Below are 18682 nucleotides of genomic sequence, written 5' to 3' on the forward strand. Positions count from 1 at the left end.
GAAATTTTTGCATAGATTAATATATTATATTATCTATATTTCATTCATAAAATTACATTAAACTTAAATAAAAAATAAAATTACACTAATTCAATCTAATAAAACTTTATATATTATTTTTAATAATTTTATTTTTAGAATATAAAATTTACCTAATTTCTTGTATTTTTTATTTTTGTTATCATTAATGGTAAAATTAATTTATATTTTCAGTAAAATAACATGTTTTTATTAAAAAATAACTTGGTGCATTGTGCCTGTGTAAAAATTTTTCCAATCTCAATGCCGTGTCTTGAATAGGTGACAAAGGGGCTGAGAAATTTTCTCAATGCAAGCATGCCACCGGGGACGCAAGCAAACGCGAATAAAAGATCATTATCCTTAACAGTAAAATGGCAGTCGAAGTTGACAATAAAATTTTTCAATGATGCTTCTATTCTTAATATTATATTCTTACATGAGAATAAAATATTCTTACTCAGCAACTTCGTTATTTTCGTTTTTGCCTTTCTGCTCGAGAGACGCCATCTTCCACTCTAGCGGCGTGTTCTTCATTGCGCTCTTCTTCTTCGACTCAGGTTAGTTCTTCTTCTTCATCCTCTTCTGCAACGTTTTTCTGTTCGATTTTCTTCTGTTCTGGTACTGGCCTGATTGCTGAACTGCCGCATTTGATTTTGTGAAATATTAGGCCTGGAACGATGATTTGAGTGGTGAATGATTTTGAATTTTTCAGAATTTTGGAAAATATTCTTAGCCTTGTTTTTCTGTTGTTTTAGCCTTGATTCAAACCTTCGATTTTAATTTCCTCAGAATCGGAAAATGTTTCGCTCAGGCCTGGAACGACGAGGATTTGGAAAATATTTTTATCCTTGATTTTGAAGTGTAATAGTCGATTTTTTTTTTTTTGGTTGCCAGAGTAATCTTCGATTTTGATTTCTCAGAATTGGCTGGGCATTAGTGTAATCTTCAAGTACTTTCTTCGATGTTGAATTCGAATGTATGGTCTGATAGGAAGGAGTACATATAGCATACTCTATATCTGAATCTTGGTGTATACATTTGGAGGGACGGATTCTTTCTCCCGATATAATTTTTCTGTGTAAAATGTATTTATTTTCCTAACACGTGAAAAATTAATTTTGGCCCCCCCCACTTTCTTATAATCTTTCATTTTTGGCCCTCCATGCATTAACCTCTAAATCCATCCCTATTATGAGTATATAATAGGAAGGAGTATATATTAATATGCATTAATATTAATTTTTCTCTTGAATTTAGTGTAACCTATTAGTGTATATTAATCTCTGCTAGGAAGGAGTTCGGTTCTTAAATAATATTAGGCCAAATGCTATATTATTTTTACTCTCTTTTCCTTGGTGCCCTCTATATGCCTGATTGCTAGAAACGTTGTAGGGATTTTGCTTTATATAGATATTTGTCTATGATTCCCAATGCTAAATCACTTTTTACTAATCCATTGCAACTTTGTATCAATGTATGATTGTGTGATTTTGGATAGGGGCAAAGGGAGGGTATGAGTAGGGGCCACTGCGTCCCTAATTTTTTAAATTTTCTTAGTATTATACAGATATCACATACTTTTAGTCCTCCCATAACTTTTAAAAGATTTGTAGTATATATATTTTTTAATCTTGGTCCTCCTTATTATTAAATCCTGGGTTCATGCCTAGTTTTGAATTTTTATATAAATGTACAACTATAATAGTGAAGGAATGATCAAGGATATTAAGGGAGAAATTATGGATTTGGAGTCTAAAGTTAAAGAGCTGATTAATTTTGATGTGGCAGATGTTGTAATGACCATAAATTTTAGAAAAACTAATTTAATTTAAAAAAATAAAAAATTATATTAAATTAATTAATAAATTTTTCCTAATTAATATTTTATTTAAATCAGTTTTATAATTAGTGGAGAGAAATAGTTTAATGAAATTTATGTTAGTAACATTTTTAAAGGTTTAGAGTTCGAAATTTATTAAGCAAAAGTTTGATTTTATTCTGTTTTAAATTAGAAAAAAAAAATTTGTGTCTCTTATTGTAATTTTTATTGTGTCTTTTCTTGTAATTTTTTTATTATTCATTAATACCAGATTTTTCCTCTACACCGCCATTCGAACACCGGAAACTAATGGAAGAGTGTGGAATTACATATGTGCCCTTATTTCTATTGTGACTAGCAAAAATATCTAAGGGGTTTTGTTGTAATTTTCCAATGGTTTTATTGCTCAAATTTTCTTTTCCCCTTTCGGTCAGCATCGCAGAACAGAGTGAAGGGAGTTCGAATATGATTTTCTCTGCTCTTCTCCTCTTCCTGTCGCACTTCCCTCAACCTTTCACCATGGTTTATCATCTCCCCATCGCTGGCAGTTCTTCCTCGCTCTTCCCTCTCTCGTTCGTCAGCCTCTATGGAGCTGAGTAGTTGAAACTTCTCCTCTGTTTCTCACGTCTGAACCTGTTTCTCTCTCCTCCATTCTGTTCGATCGAGGTAGTGAGCATGCAAAGAGTTGAGCTACGGTTGGAAGCCCGATTGTGTTACTTCCATATTTGTTCACGGGTGCTTAAAGGAAGGGAGACTTGAATGAAGTCTTAAGAAATAAATTTTAGTGTTTGGGTATATAAAAGGTAAGTAGAAAATGTCCCAACTGATTTTTTTCAATTAAAATTTTTTTTATTAAAATATTACGTTTTTTTCTGGAAATTATTTTAATAACATTAATGTGATTATTAGATATTTGTTGATTAACATTGCTTTATTTTGATAAATTAGTTTTACCAAATTTAAAATGTTATTTGATCAATTAAATCAAGTTTGAACTTTGATTATGAGATTTTTATTTTATCAAATATTGGATTGATATAGAGAATGATTTTTGCGAGTTCGATTTTGAATTTTTTTTTTATTCAATAAATGCAAGCATGAGCATCAGATATGAAATTTAATTTTGGCAAATTTTAATGGTTAAAAGTATTCATGCGAGTTTGATTTTGTGAATGAGAACTGTATCTTGAAAATGATGATTTTCTCGCATGTATGGAAATGATTTTAAAAAGGGACTTTATATAGAACACTAGTTGCTAACGGCAGTTCCGTTAGCTCTTGACGCGTCATGGTACACCTAGCTAGTAGGGTATGTATAGGAGGTGTTAGCCCCGTGCGATGGCCAACGCACGTGGAACGGAGGGATGGTTATTCGTGAGCATCGTACTCACGTTTGTTTTCGTGGCAAGAGCCATGTTTGGTTATTTACCCTCGTGGACTGTGTGTCCACGTTTGATTCGTGGCTTCGGTTACGTTTGGTTACATACCCTCGTGGACTATGTGTCTACGTTTGTTTTGTGGTAAGAGCTGTATTTGATTATTTGCCCTCGTGGACTGTGTGTCCACGTTTGTTTATTGTTCTGATAAATCCCTATTATTTGAATTTGATTATTTGGTAACTTTACATCCCATTGGTTTTAAACAGTAAATTATTTATAATTATTGATTTTGTTATTTGTTTCCTTGCAATCAAATGATAATATTATTTATTATGAGATTTTAATGGTTTGAGATTTTATTTAAAATTTTATAGAATCGTTTTATTTCGAAGTTTATTAAATTTTTATAAAGATCGTTGTCTCTTTATCTTACATAATCATTTAAATTTTTTTTATGTTCAATTATTTATTGTTGGGACGTTATTCACTAGAAAATATATTTGGTCTCACATATCCTAGTTAACGCCAATCCCTCGTTGATCCATGAGAACTCATAGATATGTTGGGTAAAAAACTGATCAAAATTTTCCCTTTTATGTAAACTATCAATGCTTATGTATTTTATTTTGGAGGGGTCTAGTTAGGTGCTCCACATATGCTGCATCCAGGGCTTCTATTTTGGTATATATACTGTCTGTTCATTAGAAGAGCTAAGCTCCTGATTGACATGGTATCCTGTGAATATTTTGTATTGTAGAGTTTTGGATGATCCTATTTACAAGCAAGGTTTTGTCGATATTTTTACAAAATTTTTTTAAAAAAACTTTATTTTGATGACCAATATAAAAAAAATGTTAAAATTTTAATATAAATTTGATCACATTTTAGAAATAAAATGAGTTTAAAGTTAGAGGCTTGCGGAGATGTGTTATATGATTCACATCTCGTACCGGTTACCCTCTATTTTTGGGGCGTGATAGATGTAATCTTAGAAACTTGAACCATGTGTTGCAAGATTGGGAATGCCTTTGTGTATATGTACTATTGTACAACATGTTTGTTTTATTGTATATGCAATTTATTTGTTGGAAGAGATGTCAAGAATATTTAATAAACCTATAAGTGATGATAATTTATTTGTTGAAGGATCGTAACTTTTTTAGTTTGTGGTGAAATGTTGGCCCTTTTTGTGTAGAGAATATATACTTTTTGTCATGATGTTTCTAATGCAGCGACACGCTGGCCTTTTTTGTTTAGGGAATATAAATCTTTTGTCATGATGCTTATGATGTACTATCAACCTGACCTTGGTGTTTATAATATTTCATGATCAAGGTGTTGGAGATTTTGTTTGTATAAGTGCTTTGATTAATTTGAATAGTATTAGTACATTGTTCTTTTATTAATTTTAATAGTGTTGGAAACTATATGTAGTATGATAATGTATAACTAGAAGTACCTTGGAGTGGGAGTGTTTGGACAGAGGAAAATCACAGGCAAAAAAATATTTACTCTAATCTTTTTCTAATTTTCTTTTAGATTTCCCTCAATCCAGGTCAAATTAGTAAAAAAATAAGTAAGAAAATACTTTTTCCATTTATTTTTTTAATTTTCTTTTTGCCAGTTTTATTATTTGTCCAATATAAACTTAGGGTGTGTTTGGTTAACAGGAAAATCAGAAGGAAGAGAAGAACACAAAAAATGGAGATGGGACAGGTTTCAATGATCATGTTTAAATTGGCAGGAGGGAATGTAGGAGAATGATTTTAATGATATGTTTAATTGAGGACAGGAGGAAGAAGTAACTAATAAGTTTACTATTACATTTTTATTATGTTAGAGTTGTTTTCTTTTCTTATTTTGATTTTTAGGAAAAATAATTCTATTATAATTTTTAATTTTTTTCATTTAAAAATGTCCAAACTTTCATTTTCCATGCTGTAAAAATCTTCAATATTATTTATTATATTTATTATTGTTATATTTTTGAAAAATTATTTATTTAATTATATATTTTTGAAAATGAGTGCACATATTTAAACTCACTAGTCACTAAATGAAGTAAAAACACGATTGAGAGGATTGCATAACTATAGTATTTGGTTTAAAAAAAACACAATTTTAGTATTTAAAAAATTTTAAAGATAACTTAACTTTTAATTTTTAAAATTTGTTTCTATTATCAATTTGATCTTTAGAGATAGGCCGGGGCACATGGAGGGGTGCTTGACCCCACACTTCAATCATCCTTTAGAAAAAGTTGGCATTTTTATTTGTAAAAAAAAAATTAAAATATATTTTGGCCCCCACTTCACATATTTTTAATTTAGCCCCTATTCATTAGCTCCTAATCCTTCCACAGTCAGGGACAGGGACAGATCCAAGTGGGGGCAAGGAGGGGCGTTTACCTCCCGCACTTCAATCATCTAATAGGGCTGGTGATTTCCAAATTATTTGAACATCACTACCTGATATCTATGTTAGACAGTCTAGGAAGGAAAGTGATTTAGTGAAGACTAACACTAGTGGTCTAGAGATTTATCACAAGATTTATAACTGTAAAATTATAATGGTAAAAGACAAATCAAGTTAGGTGTAGCCAGAGGTATTGGTAGTGTTGTATGTTAATGATTACTTTTTTGCTATTTAAATCTTTCCTTTCATCTAGGGAGAAGGAAGTTCAGTCTTCTCAAATGAAGAGTGGTGAGAAGGGCTATAACTTCTACAATGCTAGATTGGGGTGGAGGAAGATCATTTTTTGGGAGGAGGGTCTCTCCACTTCCCTCCATTTCCCTCCACTTCCCCTATCTTAATCATTCATTAATTCTATAATTTTAAAAAATTATTTAATAAAATAATATGAGTAATTGAGATGGGAGAAGTGGACGGAAATGGAGAGACTCCTCTCCCTCATTTTTCTTCATTATTTTCTTTCTGTTTTAGTGTCCTTGTACTCTATAACTATATTTGATTTAGTTTAGTGTATGGGTGTATGAGGGTGATGTGGTTAGCTTGAATCATTATTTCCCTTGTAATGCAACTTTACTATTCAATAATGAACTTATCCATCCCACACTACTAGTCTACTTCTGATTTTTGTTTGATATAAGCTAATAAAAGTCAAGGGTTTTATCATCATCCTTGGAAAAATATTTGAATTTTTACTTGTAAAAAATTTTAAAATTGATTTTGGCCGTCCCACTTCACATGTTATTTTCAGTTTGGCCACATTGATTAGCTCCTGGATCCGTCCCTGGTCTAGGATAATGTGCCATTATAATACGAGTGAATTCTGTTTAGCTCATGTCTAGTTCCACCACATATCTAATTCCACTCAAGTCTATTTGTTGGTTTTTGCAATTTTGCAGCGGTTTTGCGTTTCCTATCAGTCCTGCCAAGACTGTAATCCATGGCACCAGATGGCGGTCTAATTAGGTATGTTCATTCTTACTTTTGGAGTTTGCACATAACAGATATCAGTAGTACAGTTTTAGAAATCTACTAATCGAGAGCTTTTTACAAACAATAAAATATTCAATTTCTTCATCCCGTTCCCAGCATATCGACATACAACATGAGATTTATGAGTAGGAGTAAGAGGCAAAGATGTTGGAGTCAAATATAGTATCATTGTTCATATATAGAGTTTTACTTATGTTCAGGTATTCTCTGAAATGAAACAGATTGCATCCTTAATTATTTGTATATGTGTCTCTATGTACTGCTTTCTTTTAGATCTGACCTCTAGCTTTTGACAACTTGTGTCCTTTAACCTTTTGGCACATGGTGTTGCAACCAACCTTGTGCAGAGTAAATGTTTAAAGGACACAAATTGACAATAGCTATAGATCCTGCAAGTTTGGTGAGATGAGATCTGCCAAAGTTTTTAGTTTGGAAATTTCATTTGAACTTGTGATCATTTTATATCTGTTGCAAACCTTCCTTATTAGATCATGTAATATGTTAGGAAGATTAGATTATGCATTGAAGTACAATTTGCCTATACATTTTTTGAAGAAATAATTGATATCCTTATGGTATAAACAAAGGATTTTCCTATAAAGATTGGACTTCATCAGGGATCATCTCTGAGTCCTTATCTGTTCAACTTGATCCTACATGTTTTGATGGAACATATTCAAGGAGAAATTTCCAAATGTATGCTCTTTGCGGATGATATAGTTCTTATAGCAGAGACAAGAGAAGAGGTTAATTGCAAACTTGAGTTATGGAGGAGGACATTGGAGTCGAAAGGTTTCCGTCTGCGTAGGAGTAAGACGAAATATTTATATTGTAAATTTGGTAAGAGACTATTTGACAATAATTTGAAAGTGAAATTGGGAGATCAAATTATACCTCAAGTGGAAAAGTTTAGATATTTGGGAGCTATTATTCAAAATGATGGCGAAATCAGTGGAGATATTTTACATAGGATTCAAGTTGGGTGGTTTAATTGGAGAAAAGCTAAAGGAGTTATTTGCGACCGTAAGGTGTCTAATAAACTTAAAGGAAAGTTTTATCGCACTGCTATCAGACCGGCAATGTTATATAGTAGTGAATACTGGGCTCTAACGGGACAACAAGAGCATAAAGTTGGAGTAGCAGAGATGAGAATGTTACGATAGATATGCGGATATACACGTAAAGATAAAATTCGAAATGAGCATATACGCGAAAAAGTGAGGGTAGCACCTATTGAGGAAAAAATGGTAGAAAATCGGTTGAAATGGTTTGGGCATGTACAAAGAAGACCAAGGGAGGCACCAGTGAGAAGAGTTGAACATATAACTTTGAGTCCGATTAAGAGGGGTAGAGGAAGGTATAAGAGAACACTCTTAGAAGTTGTTGAACACGATCTCTTAATTAATAATATTCCTAAAAGCTTGATAAATGATAAAGCACAATGTAGCCGACCCCACCTAGTGGGATAAAGGCTTGTTGTTGTTGTTGTTGTTGTATGGTATAAACATGGAATATGAATTAAGGTGCTTATGCATCATTTGTTTTCTTCTATGATACACTTTGTTTTTTTTTTTTAATTGAGAATAAAACATTCTTTGCATAGGGGACATTCTGTGAGATTGATAGTGATAGTGCCACCGGAGGATTCCGATGTGAATCAAGGTAATTATTCCGTTACTTCCCAATTTAATGAGAAATAATTATTACTGTTTTTGATGCTGTTATGTTTAGTGCTACAACTTTGATGTATAGATTTTGGATCCTAAAATAACATGTCAATGCTATTTTAGGCGATTGCCTTAGGGCCACCTAAAGATTTTATGTGCCATCAACAGATTGAGAATTTTGAATTCTATTATGAATATGTATTTGGTGTCAAAGATTGGTTGATGTTAATTTTGTTAGTAAGATCCTATGATCTAGAATTGGCCTTTGCATATGTTTTGGATTGTGAAAAAAAAAATTACTATTGAGATAGAGCTAGAATTGGTCTAGAAAAATTTATATGGAGAGCCAAAGTTTTGTGAAAAGCTTTAATTAATAGATACAACATTTTGGTGAAGATGTTAGTAATGAAATTATACATTAAGCTTTTGTCCCAAAAAAAAAAAGAAATTATTCATTTAGCTGAAGATTCATTTTGAATTGAATAAAAAAAGTATTCATGGTTAACTTGTGGATGCAGACATTGATCAATCAGAGGTTGAATTCATTGATTTTCAACAGGGCCTTGGTGAGCGAGCTGCCAAACGAGGGGATAAGGTAGTATTCTTTGTGCATGTTTGGTACTTGGAAAAATATTTTTTAGAAAAGAAATGGAGAATGTATCAGGAAAAAAAAAATGAGATGGGTATAGTTACTATTTTCTTTATAAAAAAAAACTTTTCTATATACTGAACATTGCATTTCTTTTTCCCCTTTTCTCGGTTGCTACATTGTCATCCTTCTAGCTTGTTTCTCTTGATCCCTACCGATTTAAATTATATGCGGTTCTGCCAATATTATTTTTGGTCAATTTTCAATTGAATGTAATGTATATATTGTTCAATTTAGGTCAGAATCAAGTTTCAGAAGTTAAGCAAGACTGGTGTAGTTGAAGTTGAAAAGGGCCCTCTGGAACTGAATTTGGGAGAGAACAAATACGGCCCGGGTATGAATTTTGCCGCTGCTGCTACATATGAAGTACTAATGCTTCAAATTGAATCACATATCCATAGGATATCAATGTTGTATTCAATACTGATATTTATTTATATTTCTTCGATACATATCCGTAGAGTATCGAATTATTATTTTTTAATTTAAAAAAATTGTTTTTGATATATATCAAATACTTTTAGATATGAGTTAATATTTTAAAGCTGATACTTCAAGGCTATTTTTAAAAAATTAAATTTTATTAAATATTACAATATTAATCTTTTTTATTTGTAAAATATTTTATGATCTGCATTTAAAATCAAATATTATATTTTCCTTAAAAAAAGTTTTATATATAATAAGAAGATAAAAATTATACTTTTTAATTATAAAAATGGAGGAATATAATCTTTTGGCATTTAAACCCTAGGTAAGGAACTATTAGCAGAGATTAGGCGATAAACAATCAGGTATAGATAGAATAAAAGTACAAGTAATGATTATATTTTGTTTGATATTATTTTATAGGACTATATATGTATATGCTATTTTGGATATCTTCTAAACTAAAATTATATGTTTAATGTTTTTTATTATTTTTTATAATTATATGATTAGATATAGATAGAATAGAAGTACAAGTAGTGATTATGTTTTGCTTGATATTATGTTACATGACTATATATGTATGCTATTTTGAATATTTTATAAATTAAAATTATATTTTTAATTTATTATTATTTTTTAAAAAAATATATATGTATGTATCGAAAGTGTATCGTATCATATATTTCTAAAAATAAAAGTATCAAATACATATCGTATTTGATTCATATATCAATATTCGTGCATCATAGGCCGTTACTGCTGCATTTGACATAGACCAAGTTTATTTGATGATTGGTTGAATGTTATGTACTTTGTGTTTTATTATAAAGTATAGCAATAAAAATAAGGTAAAATGACAACAATACCCCTTAAACATGAAAATAATAAACAAGTATAATGAAATGTGATAATTATTATGCAGTCCCTATTGGCATTTTGGTTTTTTGTAAAATGACATTTTTGTCTCAAATTTAAAATTTGCTAACAACAGGATTGCTGATTATCTGGCTAAGTTGACTCTTAGTATTACTTGTGATTGTAGTTTGTTTCAAGAACCTACTTATTATGTTTATGTTTCCTCGAGGGGTCCTTTTGTGTTTTCTCTTTGTTTGTTGTTACTTAGTTTATACCTATTTACATTTTTGTGAATGAAGTTTCCTATTTATATTCCAAAAAAAAAAATTGTTAAGAGACATTAGTCATTTGCTATTAAGTTATAGTCACTTTTCCAAACAAAGTATAGTTATTTCCCAATTATAACTACTTTTTGATTTTTAGTAATTGGACTTGACGGATAATACAAATTTCCAGAGAGACACTTGTCATTTGCCATTCAACTGTAGTCATTCCCCAAACAAATTAGTCATTTTCCGATTAAATTAGTAATTGATTTTTAATATTTGTATTTGACTGATAAACAAAATAGGCACAAAAGAACTTATCATTTATTCCATTTTAGTCATTAATCCAAACAAAGTAATCATTGATTGTTTTAACAGTTATTTTTCATTTTAAATTTAAATTGGGGGAAAATATATCATTTCATAAAAAATCAAATTGCCAAACAAGTTCCTAAATGCTACACAATAATTATCACATTTTACAGCACTTATTTATCACTTGTATATTTCCCCCGGGGGGCGTTCATTCTCCCTAGACAGTAGCCAAGTGAAATGTATTTTTATGACAAATTCTTGCATTAGAGAATCAATTTAATTGATTGTGGAGTTGATTATAATCCTATTCTCAAGTAGGAATTGATCAAGGGATCATTGGAATGAAGTCCGATGGGGGGAGAGAACTCAAAATCCCCCCAGATCTTTGTCCCCCAAGCAAATGGCGTGTAAGTTTTTTTATTTCAACAATGTATTTCAAAATTCTAGCGCATGGAATTTTTCCTCATTTAACTTTCCTAAGATTAAGAGCAAATTCTACATGCTGATAGTAAAATAGATTATTTTATATATGGTCCCTTGGCAAAGAAAATCTTTTCTTTTGAACTTGATCCATGGTAAATTGTTCTAGCTATAATTCAAGAGTCATGACTTAAATTATATGATCTTTTAACCCAATTAACGAAGGTTCAGAAAAGAGTTACAATTTGTCTGTGTGTGTGTTTGTATAAAATAAGCATGGTTATTAATAGAGTATAATAGTATCATGCAATTTATATAGCTGAACTTACCTATTAAGACAAATCTTATTGTTGTTGTTGTTAAATATCAAATGAGCAAAGGGGAAAGAAGAAAAATGAGCAAATATAAAGGAAATATTTATGCACGTATTCTAAAATTATAAATTATTAAATAAGTATGAACAGTGTGGATGACTATGATAAAATATTGATGGACATTACTTTTTTTTACTATATATTTTTCTTTTGAATGTAAATATTCTTTTTTAATCTTGTGGATGATTATTTATTTTCATTTTAAGCATACATTGTCTAAAATATATTAATTGATTTATGACCAATTTGATGATAGTCTAATTTGTTGAACCATGAGCCAGTTCAATAATGATACCTTTTGTAGTTTCTTTTGACAACTCATAAGTTTGGCCGTGGGTGTAAATTTTTAGCTTTTGAAGAAGAAAATATTTGGCCAGAGCTCGAAGGATAACAAGAAATTTCGTGTTTACCTTTTGGCTATATATTAAATCATGGAAGCTAGAGCAAGGAAGCAGTGGAGGGGCAACTTTAGATTTCAAGACCATATTGGGATTTCGGCATTTTCTCTCATAAGTGTTGGAATTCAATTGCCGCAGTGCTGAATTTTGTGATATATGGAGAGTCTAAGTTTTATGAAAAACCATAGATTAATTGGGGGGGGGACATTTTTGTGAAGATGATAGTAATTATGAGCTTATACATTTATTTGAAGATACTTTTTGTATCTATATAGGGTTAATGTTTAGTTTTACTCTTGAACTTTTCGTTAAGGAACACTCAATATTTTAAATTTTTTGTCATAATAATTTGTTCTTAAAGTAATTATTCATTCTAATCTTATTTATAAGTTATTTTCAGTATTTTCATTGAATCTAAAAAAAAACCTTAAATTTTATTAATCTTGTCTAAAAATTTAATAATTTTTTAGTTTTATTCCTATTAAATAAATCTATTTTAAAATGAAATATTTCAACATTTAATAAACTTTTCAACATTTAATAGAGAAAAAATGATAAATATAAACATAATAGTATGACTAAAATAAATATTTCCTCACTGCTTAAGGGGAGTAAAATGTTGAAAATTTATCTCTTAACATTAAATCCTCAAATATTGGTCATTAACTTCTTATTCAAAATGTCAAGTTTCTTGCCATGTCGATCTTGGTAGGAGTGGAAAATGAAAAAAGAATCAAACGGGTGGAAAACTTCGGCACTATTCCCCCACAAAAGTTCGTCAATGTATGAGTGAACCCATTTACGTTCTTCAGATGCACCTATAGCAGCACAGGCACTAAGAACTCTCACTAAAAATGACAACAATCGATCGACGATCAAAGTTCCAAATCAAAAAACATTAATCCCAAATACGAATAATCAAAACCTCAGATTGAAAACAATGAATTCAGGCACAAATAATCAAAACTCCAAATCAAAAACAATGAACGACATCAAAGAAATGAAACCAATTATCATCATTTGCTTCAGCTTCTCACCATTATCGACGGCGGTGGCTGCTTCTGCTTCTCACCCAACTCCAACTCACCTTGCTCACAGCCTCGATTTAGTCTGCTCACGCAGCCATTTCCATTCTGGACTTCCGTTTCTCCTTCTATTCTTGTTTGTTCTCACAATTTTTTCGATTGTGAACCACCGTGCCAGAAGCAGTGAATGAAGGAAAAGAAGCAGGTAGGCTGGAATCTAAATCGGTGATGAGGACGAGTGAAGCAATGAACCAATCACGGCATGATGTCAACTGAAACCCCTAACGCACAAGGCGAGGTCAACAATTTTAGGGCCCTTGAGGTCACATGCACACGTAGAGATGCTGAAGTCTCCGACAGAGGAAAGGAGAGGGGACGCCGTGGCCGTCGCCGCCGCGCACACACTAAGCCAGGAGCTTGAGATGGATCGACAGTGTTGGTGAGAGAGAAGGGGTGATGAAGATGACTAAACAATGTTTTAAAAATCGAATCGGACAATAAACTGAAAAAATCAATGAATCATGGGTCTCATGATTCAACCAATTAGACTTATAGTTGAATAGATGATATAATAATTAAATAAAAAAATAATATTTATATACATATATATTAAAAAATGGGTTAAAATGGTTCAACAACTCTGGGTTCTAAGTTTTTACTTCGAGTCTTCAAGAATCGCTTGGATCAAAACAGGCTAACTGTTAATTGTCAGAACGGGCCAAATAATTGAATTAGATCATTTTCTTCTCCATGTGATGGTTAAATTAATTTGACCGGGTTGGTCTGAGTCTTAAAAATGTGTGACCGAGGACCTTAAAAAATTTAAGGGGTAAATTTTGTCTGAACATATTGTAAAGCAATGATAGTTAGGAGTCTTGTCCCAAAAGAAAAAAAACAAAACAAAAAAGTGATACTTATGAGTCAAATGTCAGAAACCACATGCCATGCCACTTTTGCAATAGAAAGCTGGAAAAACATATCTGCGGGGTCTTTATGGTTTACATCAATTTTTGATCAAGTTCCTGTAATTTTATTTATTAGAATTGAATCCTTATACTTTTGCCCATTAAAAGCATTAATCCTTCCCATCATATTAAACCGTTAAAATGCTTTAACATTGTCAAGTTAAGGTTGAGTCTGACCCATCAACATCTTCCATTGTGGCAGCTCCAGCAACAACGCCATCTGCGTCTTTGCCTCTGAAATGACCTTGCTTGTTTGCTTTTAGAAATTTCTTCCATCCCTGTTGCACCATTGACTTTAGCTTCACGTATGAGAATTACTAGGTAAGCGTTGCCACTTTCACTTTGTTCCACATTTTATTCTCATTTCCTTAACATTTCTAGGGATGTTCTTTACAATTTCTTTACCATTAAAATTCTAGCAAGGTACCTAATTTGCACAAATCCCATATAGTTGTAGTCACAAAACAAGAAAAGTGAACAATATCTTTCATTGGTGAACAAATTGGGAAAGAAACAATGAAAAAAGCTTGTTTTTTTTGGACATGGGCTCTTTTTAACATATCATCGGGACATTGAGGGATTTCCAAAAGAAGAAGAAGAAGAAGCAATAAGCAACAATGGCGTCAACAGAAGTTTGGCAAGTCTTAGGTTCAAAGCTTCACTCTGTCAACTTCAGTGAATTACAAAATGGCCAAGAGAAGAAAGGGAATTTCCCACAGATAGTTCGCGAAGATGCAGATAGGGTTTAGTATAGAAGCCCAAAGAGAAAGAGAACTTTCTCAAAAGAGGCTTTGTTATTCTGAAGATTCAAATTGATGGTCACAACATAGACAAAAGGTCCCTATTTATACTGTCTTTGTTCTTAAACTGAAACGAGAAGATAAACTGGGGGGTTACAACGGTTACGAATGAGTTTTATTGTGCATTATGGAAATGTATCAACAAGCGTACACCCCTTTCGTTTCACTCTTATTCCATTTCATCCTCCCCCGGTTGGACGTGACTCGCCGTTGAGTCAAAGTCGGCATCATCGTCAAGATAAGGTGACAAATCAACATTGAAAGTAGCAAAAACTCCATAAGCACTAGGCAATTCAACCCTATAAGCATTATTATTGATCTTTTGCTCAATTTTAAATGAACCATCAACTCTATGAGGCAACTTGGTATTAGGTTGTTTAGGAAAATGCTATTTCCTCTAATGTATCCAAACAAAATCTCCCACATTAAAGATTTACAGATTCTGATGCTTGTCTCACTGCATCTTAAGTTTGGAATTTTGTTTCCATACCAAGATTTTACTCTGATTTGAATTCAACAAGTAATGTTTTAAGTAAATTTGAATGATGAAAACTTGAGATCCCATTTCTATAAATCAAACTTGGTAATATAATTGGATTAGTTCAATGATTGCCTTGAGTTTTAACGTTAACAGTTGATTAGTAAGGGCAAACTTGCATCTTATTATAAGAGTTTTATAATGACATTAGGATGGAATGGTTGTTGTTGAGAATAGCAAAAATTGTCAGTAAATGACAATTGCTGCTACCCGAATCTCCTTCTAAGTTTTCTCTATGAGTTTTTAACAAAGCTCATTGCATTTCTATAGTAGCCTCCAGCTCTTGCATCTCACGTCTCATCTCATCCTTTTCAATATCTTGCATATTCCTACAGCTTGGAGGCATTTTAAAAGCTTTTCTATAAGGTCAAGACTTAGGCAAAACAAGTATAGGGTGTAAATATAATTTCTAGGAGTGTAGAGGTGAAAAGGGAAATTTCAAGGAGTTTGGGCTAGAGTGTAATTTTGAAAAAATATGGGGTCAAATGAACATTATGTACAATTAAGGGGTCAAATTAAAGCATAATTTCTAGAAGTATTTAGGACCAAAATGAGATTCTAGAAAGATCAAGGGCAAAGTGTAATTCTTGAAAAGATGTGAGGTCAAAGTGGAATTTCAAAAAGGCAAGGGGTCATAGTATCTGGTTTGACAGGCTGGCATTGACAACTCAACCTTGATGACATGTTTGCTATTGTCAGCATCTTCAACCTCTGGCTGGCTTATGTGGCAGGTCAATTGATGGCGATGGTGCATAGGCTTATTACGAAGGCATGTGATGTCACATGGAGAAGTTTTCTAGCGGTGGGACAACTCTTGTTTCATGTTTTTAGACCTCCTAAACACAATGGTGAGATCTAATTTGGGGGGAAAATGACTAGAAATGGGACTTCTAAAAGCGGTAGTGATCTCCTTCATTGGTGTCGTCTCAAGCTCGATTCTAGAAGGGTTTTTTGCTAGTTCCCTAGATCTGGAACTCTGCTTTAATACCAAAATGGTACAGAAACCCAAAGGGAAAGAGGGAAAATCTCTCAAAAAAGACTTTGTTATTCTGAAGATTCAAACTAATGGTCACAACATAAAAAGAAGGTTCTTTTTTATATTGCCATGTTTCTTAAAATAAAACAAGAAAATAAATTTTGAGGGGGTAGGTTGAAAGGGGTTACAAATGAGTTTTATCTTGCATTGTGAAATGTATCAACGGAGTTACACCCCTTCCATTTCACTTTTATTTCATTTCAAGGTTCTTGCTAGAGTTGCTACTAAAGACATTGATGGGTCAAAACCTTACTTAATGCCGTTAAAGCATTTTAATGATTTAATGTGTTGGACAAGTAAAAGCACAAGGGTTTAATTCCAACAAATAAAACTATAAGGACCTAATTTTTAAAATTTTAAAATTTAATGTAAATGTAAATCCTCATAATTAATCTTAAGATCAAAATCCACCACACCTCAAAAATACCAACTGAACAATCTTATCAAGAGATCAATATTAAACCGGTCCCTCTCATAAACAATTCATAATATAATGATTGAGAAGGGGATGATATGGCGACTTCGTGTGAATGCAAAAACCAAAATCTTTGAAAGTCATAAGTCCAATTTCCAACTCAAACTAACTTGCTTCCCCTTCTAATTCTACTACAAATGAAATATAAAGGAGAACCAGAACAAATATGTCAAAACCCATGAAATTTTACCTTTGAAGCTAACTCTAAGCCTCTTGAATTTTCTCCCTGGTTTGTTCTAGAAAGATTGATTTATCACCTCAACGTATCTCATAAGTAACTGAAAGAGAAGTTTTTTTTGACTTTATAGGAGCAAAATTAGCTTTCACAAATGCGAGAGGTGAGAAGGAGAGCAAAATCTAGTTCGTCAGAAAGAGAAGATGTAAGACACGGATGAGATGTGAGACGGTGAGGGAGAGACAAAGAATGAGAGGCATAAGGTTAGGTGGTTGACTAGTTGTGGTTGAGGGCGTGAGGTGGTGAGGGAGAGACAAGTAAGGAGAAGTAAGAGGCAATTGTAGCGTCCAACAAGGTTAAAAAGTCAAGTGATTAGGGATTTAGGGTTCAGCAATAGGGTCCCCACTTTAAAGAAATCAAACATGACAAAAATTTTAAAAAATGATAATAAGATAATAAGGCTTAAAGAGCCGCCCAGGTGAGCCCTTTTTTATTGAACTTATTAGGGCCAGGCCTGCAAGCCCAATTATTTAAAAAAAATCTAATTTCTAAAGCCCAAACCTTATTTAAACAAGGCTTTGAGGTCCAGCTCTTATTCTCTACTCTATCGATAAGAGCTATCAATGGCTTTTAAAAAGCTATAAATGAACTATGGCAAGCAGGCTAGTTGAATAAGAGTGATGCAATAAAAGATGAAGGGGATAAGAAGATAAAATGGGTTTAAGAAGAATAAGTGTCAAAGTGAATTGTGATAGATCATATGATTTAAATACTAGCACTACTAGTATTAGCTTGATTGGTAGGAATATAAATGGAGAAATGTATGGGAATTTGGGTGAAAGGGTGAGTGTTAATTTTCCATTCGTGACTGAAGTACTAGTAGTCAAGAAAGCTATTGCAATGCTGATTGAACAAGACATCAGAGATGCTAATATTGAGATTGATTGTGCTTATATCTTTTGGTGTTACAAGAAGTTAGTTAGTAGAAGGGGCTAATTAATTAAGATAGGAGATGAAGGAAGTATAATTGAGATAGGAAATGAAGGAGCTGAATGGGTAAGTATATCCTGTAGAAAGGGGTTATGCCCACTTGGTTGTGTATTGTCACCAGCACCTCCTTTGGTTAATATTTTAATCACAAATTTGAGGCTTTTTTTCTCTTGTTTTGAATGAGGAGAGTAGGTTGAAAGCGTGAGATGCAGTGTTGATTGATGCTTTGTTATTATCTTGTATTGATAACTGTTTTTTTGTTCTCTTTTTGTTATTATGCTATTTTCTTGCATACTATTTTTACTGGTTGTTTTGCTATTGTTTAGACTATTCTATTGATTTTTTTGGTTCAAGTTTGTGTGCTAGTTTGTTTGTACTACTCTAGTCTTATTTATAAATCACTTTCAATATATTTCACCAGTATTAAGGAAAACCTTAAAACTCATTAATTCTGTCTTAAAATTTAATAGTCCTCAACTTTGCCCCTATTCAATTTATATACATCAATAACATATTTTCTTTCTCAAACATTCAATGAAGGGTAAAAGAGAAAATTTGTAATAAAAAATTTAATGACATAATTTATAAATAGGACCAAAAAAATTCTTCTCTATAGGGTAG

General features: G+C 32.0%; 1 protein-coding gene across 3 annotated transcripts; it reads left to right on the plus strand.

The window, feature by feature from the left end:
- The first annotated feature begins 489 nt into the window (after positions 1 to 489).
- Positions 490 to 12346, plus strand: LOC129290164 (uncharacterized). Of its 3 annotated transcripts, none has more exons than XM_054926869.1 (8): positions 490 to 578; positions 2275 to 2643; positions 6588 to 6654; positions 8285 to 8343; positions 8867 to 8943; positions 9235 to 9331; positions 11181 to 11272; positions 12010 to 12346. In XM_054926869.1, the coding sequence occupies exons 3-8, from the start codon at positions 6629 to 6631 to the stop codon at positions 12085 to 12087; spliced, it is 429 nt and encodes a 142-aa protein (XP_054782844.1). In that variant the 5' UTR covers positions 490 to 578; positions 2275 to 2643; positions 6588 to 6628; the 3' UTR covers positions 12088 to 12346. The 3 variants fall into 3 exon arrangements, with proteins under 3 accessions (XP_054782844.1, XP_054782846.1, XP_054782845.1); XM_054926871.1 differs by having other exon boundaries at positions 11184 to 11272; XM_054926870.1 differs by lacking the exon at positions 2275 to 2643 and having other exon boundaries at positions 529 to 578.
- The last annotated feature ends 6336 nt before the right edge of the window (positions 12347 to 18682 follow it).

The sequence above is a fragment of the Prosopis cineraria genome, unplaced genomic scaffold, assembly GCF_029017545.1.
Source record: "Prosopis cineraria cultivar Desert tree isolate PC_DT_omini unplaced genomic scaffold, ASM2901754v1 PC13, whole genome shotgun sequence".
In the NCBI taxonomy this organism is placed as follows: Eukaryota; Viridiplantae; Streptophyta; class Magnoliopsida; order Fabales; family Fabaceae; genus Prosopis; species Prosopis cineraria.